The following is a 7,838-nucleotide window of genomic DNA, read 5'->3' as shown; positions in this document are numbered from 1 at the left end:
CTTATGTATTGCAGAGGCTCCACAGGAAGCCTCCTTCACTGGGAATGTTGTAGCCCCATTTTAGGTATTCCAAACAGTTATAGGCAGAAGACGGACTTACAAGCTTTCTATGGTGATATTTCTGGCTATTCCTTTCTCAAATGTCTATTTTTATAATAGTATGCCAGGGAAACCAAGAGTCATAAGATAGCCACACAGTTTCCATTTTTCAGTTGCAGCTCTCTCCACTCCAGAAATTCCTAAAGAATCCAGTCATAGCTTGACTCTAGTGGGGAAGGTTGTGTGTTCCTGTGCATATTTGCCTATCCCAGTTGGTCTATCCTATCATTAAACAACTATAAGTTTCAGAGACTAGCAGGTATATAGCAGGCCTAGAGGACACCCAGTCTCCTGGGGTGATGGATTCCTGGTGTGGCGCTGTAGGATCAGCACTGGACTGCGAACCACAAGGTCAATAGTTCAAACTCACCAACCACTCCTTGGAAACCCTAGATAGGGTCGCTATGAGTCGAGAATGACTTGATGACACTTAGCAAGAACAATAATCATGAACCAGAGGCCCTGATTAAAGCAGGGGGATCAGCTTGCCAAATGTGCCAAGAGAATTGGCAAGACTGGTTGAGTGTGGTGGTGAGAGAGAGGAAAGAGTCTTGGGGAGAAGTCCACATATTCAGCTCTGTTTCCTCTCCCCACCCCCATGGTGGCCTCTCCCCTCCTTGTTTACTGTTGTTAAATGCCATCGAGTCCTACAGTGACCCTGTATAGGGTTTCCTGGGAGCGACTGGTAAGTTTGAACCACCGACCTTGCAGTTCAAACTGACCTTGCGGTCCAGTGCATCACCTACAACACCACATCAGGACTCCAACTCTGGGCTGTTCTGGAACTGAATTTGATAAGATAATGCCATGGAGCCCAAAACTTGGATGCTTTACAAGATGCCTTCCAAGAACCTTACAGCTCAGCCAGGGATCTCCTGGGAGGAGGGTATTGACAGCCCCAAAGAAAATGTCATCTTCTTCTTGTAAATCCCAAGGCCCATCTGAGCTATGGCCTCTAGAAGTCCTAGTTCCTGAGTCTTCCAAACCTGAGATGCAGAGGACTCCAGAGAAATTTGCTTTCCAAGTGGTATCTTACACTCCAGTAAGTGGTGGCTCTATAAATTAAGCACTGGACTGCAAACCACAAAGTTGGTGGTTTGAGCCCACCAGCTGCTCCACAGATAGACGGGACTTTCTGCTCCCTCAAAGGTTTACAGTCTCAGAAACCCTTTACAGGATCCCTGTAAGTTGAAACCGACTCTATGGCACGTACCAACTGAAGAGCTTAGTTTTTTGTTTTTTGGGGGGTTGTTTTGCAACTCTGACTGTAGCTCAGAAAAGCCAGGGAAGGTGCTAGGGGAGATAGTTGGCTGTTTAAATGTCCAGCTACCAGATCCATAAGGCGGCACAGTGCTTTGGACTTCAGACCTTGTATGTCTATCTGGTATTGGACATCACTGGAATTACCTAGTGTCATCTTGGTTTCAACATGTCCCAAACTGAATGCATTATCTTCTTTCTCTGCCTAACTCCCATCTCTGGTCTTAGTACCTCCATTTCAGTTCAAACCCACCAGCTTCTCCCTAGACATCCTATACTGAGGGGTGCTGTGGGGTAATGCGCTGGACTACACTGGAACTGACTCAACAGCACTTAATAATAACAAAACAATGAGACTAAAGTAGCACAGTGGATATGTAGGATAAGCACTGTACTGCAAACTACAAAGTCAGCAGTTCGAACCCACCAGTCACTCCTCAGGAGAAAGATGAAGGTTTCTGTTCCCACAAAGATTTATAGCCTTGGAAATCTCATGCAGGATCACTGAGTCCTAACCAACTCAATGGCACTTAACAACAACGAAACTAAGACAAGCCTCTTACTGAGAGAACTTGTCTGCAGCCACCCATTGATAGCAGACCTGTTTACACATGTCTTGTTTGAAATAAACCCATGTATGTAGAACTGGGGAGTCCTGCTTTGGTGCTGTGGGTCAATGTGCTGGACTGCAAGCTCAGTTTGGACTATAAGTTGAGTGGTTCAAATTCATCACCTTCTCCTTGGAAATCCTACACAGGGTCACTATGAGTCGGAACTTAACAGCAATTTAAAACTGGAACCCTCACAATGATACCTAGTCCCCCTAGTATTAATTACTTGATTAGGTTTCTATGAGGATTGTATGGGTATATAAAATGCTTTAAACAGTTACTCTAGTTCTAATTCATTCCTGAAACCCAATTATATCCTAGGACAATCTTGTATCCTTATAAGGATACAAGGATAATAATATAATAACAAGGATAATAAATTATCCTTTCCTACTTAAAACAATGATAGCTAAGTTTCTATGTCAACTTGATTAAACCAGGATTTCCAATTGTTTGACAGTTGATAGTTAATTCTATGATGATTGGCTATGAGCAGCCAATCAATTGAAAGGATGTTTCCTTGGGGGTGCAGCCCGCTCCCAACATAATGGACCTGCAGGAAAGACTTGCTCTTTTCCTCCCTGATTCTGTATCTCACATCTGGGTCATCCTCCAACCTCTGTTCTTTGAACCTAAGCCAGCAGCCTGCTCTATTGTGTGTTTGCCTGCTGGGTCTGCCTGCTGAGTGTGTCTGGAAAACCGGACGTCCATTGGAGGGTCCTGCATGCCTGTCCCTGTTACCCTGGCTTGGTGTTCCATACTGCTGGTTCTGCAGCGCACCTGCCCAGGCCCTGATTACCCGTCACCAGCTGCTGCCCCTGCTCCAGTGCTGAGCTCCTGTTCTGTACGTCAACTTGGGATTCCTGCCTTCTGGACCAGTTTGCCAAACTTGGTTCACCTGACTTGCACTTGGAACTCTCTTATCTCTACAAACGTCTCTTTATATGTATATATGCATAAATTGCACCGGTTTTGTTTCTCAAGAGAACCCAGTCTAAGACACAGTTCAAAGTTGTTTCTGTTACTCATATTCAATTTTAACTCCTAAATTGTATAAATACACCTTTTTGTACCCATTCTTCTATTAATGCCATTTGTTTTTAACTTTTTACCATTACAAACAAGCCTGCAATGAACTTCATGTCTACATCTACTTGTATATATGCACTATTTTATCTTAGGTATTACAAGAGTAATTTTTTTTTTTTCAGAAAGATCAGCACGAGGCTTGTCCCTATTAGGTGGAGGTTAAAGATGTCCCAAATGTCCGACTTTTCTAAAGAGCTTTGTTGCTGTTAAGTACCATCGAGTTGACTACAACTCATAGTCACCCTGTATAGGGTTTCTGAGGAAACCCTTGCTGTTAGCAGTTCAGTGCTAATCTTACAGCCCTACTAAGGACTTCATTGTTGTTGTTAAGTGCCGTCTGTTCCATATAGGGTTAAGAGTCTGTTTCATATAGGGTTTCCAAGGAGTGGCTGGTGAGCTTGAATCACTGATCTTGTGATACAAACGACTTTGCAGTCCAGCGCATTAACCCACTGCACTACAATAGGACTCCATGTTGTTCTTGTGTTGTTGTTCTGACCGACCTTGAGGTCCAGTGCATTATCCCACAGCGCCATACCAGGGCTCCTTAGTAGACAAAACAAATAATTGTATCACTAAACCTGTTCTTGAGTTTTATCTCTGTTCTTCTCATTGTCAATAACTCAGTGGTTCTCAGATTTGAAATAACAATTCCATGATTCGCCACTTCATAAATTCTCTAATATAAATGAATTTAGCGTCTTTAGAGAACCGTAAGAAAGCTTTACTGCTGTGTGGGTTATGTGGTCAGATAGTGACTTAGGAGACTGGAGAGGAGGGTAGAGGACAAATCACGGCTGACCTGTGTTCAGGGTCCTGTAACCTACACAAAGTGCAGGGAGAAGGGTCAATTTTCCTCTCTTTACTCCAGGGCAGAGGGCTAACGCCTTCCAAACACAGGAAGCAGCTGGGGTGGGAAGCTGAAATGGGACTAAAGGCCTGGTATATCTGACCTTGAGTCGCTCTTTTCCTTCAATCTTATCCAAATGATGTGGTGGCAGGTCTATAGCATCCTCAGTGTGCCTAATCCCCAAGAGACCCAAGTACTCTTCATTTCTGGGTCCTCCACGGAAACCTTCATTTCTAAGTTCTGTACAGAAGTCCTCCTCCCACTTCACTTTGGCGCCATCTGGCGCTCACAGGGGATGTAGTGCGCCTGCGTTCTCCCCTTTCTTTGTCTCTTTCTCCTGTACTTGTATCTTTAAGATGCTTGGCCCAGGCGGAAGAATTCGAGCACCTGTCTAGACATGCCCTCTTGGAGCTCCCTCAGATTGGTCCAGGCGAGGTAAGGGGTGGGCTGCAGCAAACATCATATAAGTCATTGGTCTTTCCTTTGGCTCCGCCCCATGAAGCACTCAAGAACGCCTGTGATTGGTCAGGGGCTCTGCCGGCTCTTGGCGCGGGGTTTTACCGTGCACTCTGGAGTGCAGCAGAGTGGGCAGTATGGCAAGAGTCGGTGGGGAAGAGCGTGAGGGGACGGGAGGAGAGGGTGCTGTAGCTACCGGCCCGTTCAGCTTCAGCCCGGAGCCCACCCTCGAGGACATGTAAGCCGTTCTTGCCTTTCTCGGGCTGGGGAGACCATTTTCTTTCCCCCTCCTTTTGGGGGAGTCCCTCCACGTGGTCGCGTTGGGCGAAACTTCAAACCTCATCTGCAAAATGGGCGTAGCAGTGCACATCAGAGGCAAAGGAAATTGGACGATAGCCCGGGATTAGTATTAACACCACTCCTTGGCGAGATTAGGTAGTTGGACACTGCCTTATCTCCCAAAGTGGGTAGGAGTTGTTGTTAAGTGCTGTCGAGTCAGTTCCGACCCATAGCGACCCTGTATAGGGTTTCCGAGGAGCGGCTGGTAGGAATCGCTGACACGGATCAGAGCCGACCTTGTAGTCCAGCGCATTAACCCACAGCGCCACACCAGGTGGAGGTGAGGATGGGAGTAGAGAGGCAAATAAAGTGCTGGCAAGTGGGAGAACATTTAGGAAGGCTTCTTAAGGGGAAGTGGTCTTGGAGCTGCACTCTGTAAGATAGGTAGAGTTTAGGACAACATAACAGGTGAAGAGGGTACCGTTTGGCTAGAGCGTTTGGAGGGGCACACCATTTTTTTTAATGAGAAAACAATCCCATAGAGAAAAAATAAGTCCGTCCAGGAATTAGTTATAGACTACCTGATGCTTGTGTCCCTATTACATATCACTGGGGTACCTGCTGTGCCTCTGTCTCCTCCCCCAACCCCTGACCCTGAGACCCTCGACTTCCATCCCTTTGGTCCTATTCCAGCCGCCGCCTCCATGCCGAGTTCGCTGCTGAACGAGACTGGGACCAGTTCCACCAGCCTCGGAACCTCCTCCTGGCCTTAGTGGGGGAAGTTGGGGAGCTGGCAGAACTCTTGTAAGTAAATGGAAACCTTCCTGGAAGCATTTGTGTTGTGGGGAAAGGGAGAGCGGCATTTATTTATCAGACGTTTCTGGGTTCAGTTTTTCCTTCCTCATAACCAGGTTCTGGTCCCTGATGCTGGAGGTCCGAGATTGACTCACTGGGTCGCTACCTATAGGGGTGTCCAGTCTCCTGGGAGATAGAAGTGTGAAAACCAGGTTGGCCCAGGTCTGATAGCAACAGCCCTTCTACCTCTGGGTCAGAAAAGAAGGCCTTCTATAGAAGAGGGAAACTCCATTTGCTCTAAAAGCTAGTATCTTGATGCTACTAAAGTATAAAGACGAGCAAAGATTTGTATGTTTGTGCTTTCTGGTGTCTCCCAACTTTCCACACAATCTAGATGTAAATACCTACTGAATCAGTGGTAGGACTGGAGATGAGATGAATCCAGAAAGATGGGATTCAGACAGGAAATTTGTCAAAATGTGGGTGGTGGAAAGACCATTGTTGTCTGCATTGTAGACTGATTTGCAAAAGAACCGGGCAGGGGAGAGCAGTGAAGAGGCTGTTGAGGCCTGGAATAAGGTAACATTATAGTGGGAGGAGACTGACAATAAGTAGATTGATTTTAAAAGGTCTGGAATTGTGGCGAGTGCTGTTGGGAAACTAATAATACAAGGTGACGAGAGGGAGGAAAGTGACTTTGAGGACATGATGTCTGAGCTGAGACTTGAATAACATGAAGAAGCTAGCCATGGAGATTTGAAGAGGAGGGGATGTTCGAAGTAAATGAGCAGAAAGTGCAAAGGCCCTGAAACAGCTTTGTGTGTCTGTGAGGCAGAAAAGAGTGGCTTTAGGTAGGGAGTGAGGACAGAGAGTGTTAGATGTTAATATTGGAAGAGACAGAGGGCATGATTAGGGACTTAGATTTTATTCCAAGTGCAGTTCGTGGTGGAGGTTTAGCAGGAGAGAAACAGGATGTAATTTGTGCCTTTAAAAGATGGCGCAGTGATAGCGGGACCCTACCCAGAGAAGCAGTGATGCCTGAGATGGAGGCAGAGACGATGACATGGAGCGATCAGAGAGGGAGAGGGGCTGTGTGCTGATGATTGGGGGCACGGGCAGGCTTGTAGGGTATATCCTTTGGTTGGTTAATGATGCATGGAGGGGATTGTAACCATGGCAATGAAACGATATACAGTACGATGAATGTAAAACTAATGTTCTCCCATGGAAAGTATCACATAATCCACAATAAAACATTTAAAAAAAAAAAAAAAAAAAGATGGTGCAGTGCAGGAAGGGAAGTAGAGAGATGAGTTCTGAGACAGTCCAGACCTGAGGTTTGATCAGGGTAACAGTGGTTGGGCTGGAAAGACTTGGAATTGGGTCTCAACTTTGTCTGATCATGTGAAATGTTCTCTTGTCTGCTCCTTGACTCCAAAAGGGATAAGAGGTTTCAGTGAATCATCCGTTGGGGTCTCTTCCCAAAGAGTTGGGTTGGGTTGCCTTGGAAGGAACTTCTTAAAGAGGTGACTGAGTTCATTCCTCAGAGAGTAATGTACTCCTGAGAGAAGCGGAGCCCATTGTCTTAGCTAGTATGTTGGTGCGTGTGTCTGTCTGTTCTGCCCCAGTCAGTGGAAGCCTGATGAGGAAGCTGGACCCCAAGCCTGGCCTGCCAAGGAGAGGGCAGCCCTTCAGGAAGAGCTTAGTGATGTCCTCATCTATCTGGTGGCATTGGCAGCCCGCTGCCAGGTAGATCTGCCCCAAGCAGTGCTCTCCAAAATGGACATCAACCGGCGACGTTACCCAGCCCATCTGGCTCGCGGCTCTGCCTGCAAGTATACGGACTTGCCCCAGGTGGCTGCATCTGAAGACCAGGTGGTGGGGCCTGTAGACCTTGCTCGGGAGTCCAGGCCTCCACATACAGACACGGGCACAGGACCTGCAAGTCTGCACAGAATCTGAGGAGAAGATCACAGGAGCTGGTCACAGAACCTTTGTTTCATCCTTTCCTAACAGCTCATGGATCGGGGGACAGGGCAGCACTTCCTGAGGTCCCGGGCCCTCAATAAAGGTTTTTGTCACCTACCTCTGGTTTCTTCGTGAAGTAGCTGGGAGGCTGTTTCCAACAGGCGCTGGAGAGGTGCCTGTGAACCCCTTGGTTCCCTATAGTGTCCTGCCTACCTGCAGGGCAGAGAAACCTGGTTTCTAACAAACTGTAGTGCCTTCCCCTGTCTGGGCCTGTAAAAGAGAGTTCTCGTTAAGAGCCCACATTCTGGAGCCAGGAATTTTGTGTTCAAATGCCATTTTAGATACTCATCCTTCTGTACCTTAGTTTTCTCGTTTTTAAAAGGAAATTAATAGTATCAACCTGATATAAGTTGTATGGTAAAAGAAAATTA

The 7,838-nt window shown here is 46.7% G+C and overlaps 1 protein-coding gene across 1 annotated transcript; it reads left to right on the top strand.

Annotated features, from left to right (window-relative positions):
• Window positions 1–4,502: 4,502 nt before the first annotated feature.
• DCTPP1 (dCTP pyrophosphatase 1) lies at window positions 4,503–7,401 on the top strand. Its single transcript, XM_006871974.1, has 3 exons — window positions 4,503–4,603; window positions 5,338–5,448; window positions 7,068–7,401. Exons 1-3 carry the CDS (start codon window positions 4,503–4,505, stop codon window positions 7,399–7,401), a joined length of 546 nt encoding a protein of 181 aa, XP_006872036.1.
• Window positions 7,402–7,838: the final 437 nt, after the last annotated feature.

Source organism: Chrysochloris asiatica, unplaced genomic scaffold, assembly GCF_000296735.1.
Source record: "Chrysochloris asiatica unplaced genomic scaffold, ChrAsi1.0 scaffold00178, whole genome shotgun sequence".
In the NCBI taxonomy this organism is placed as follows: domain Eukaryota; kingdom Metazoa; phylum Chordata; class Mammalia; order Afrosoricida; family Chrysochloridae; genus Chrysochloris; species Chrysochloris asiatica.
The sequence above is the reverse complement of the archived record's forward strand: the minus strand, read 5'-3'. Positions and strand labels throughout refer to the sequence as shown.

What these genes read in the sequence shown, in the direction of transcription:
- DCTPP1 (XM_006871974.1), top strand. Translation starts at nt 4,503, where the DNA reads ATGGCAAGAGTCGGTGGGGAAGAGCGTGAGGGGACGGGAGGAGAGGGT. An exon ending in GAGCCCACCCTCGAGGACAT is followed by an intron (nt 4,604 to 5,337) that starts GTAAGCCGTTCT and finishes GTCCTATTCCAG; the next exon opens with CCGCCGCCTCCATGCCGAGT. An exon ending in GGGGAGCTGGCAGAACTCTT is followed by an intron (nt 5,449 to 7,067) that starts GTAAGTAAATGG and finishes GTTCTGCCCCAG; the next exon opens with TCAGTGGAAGCCTGATGAGG.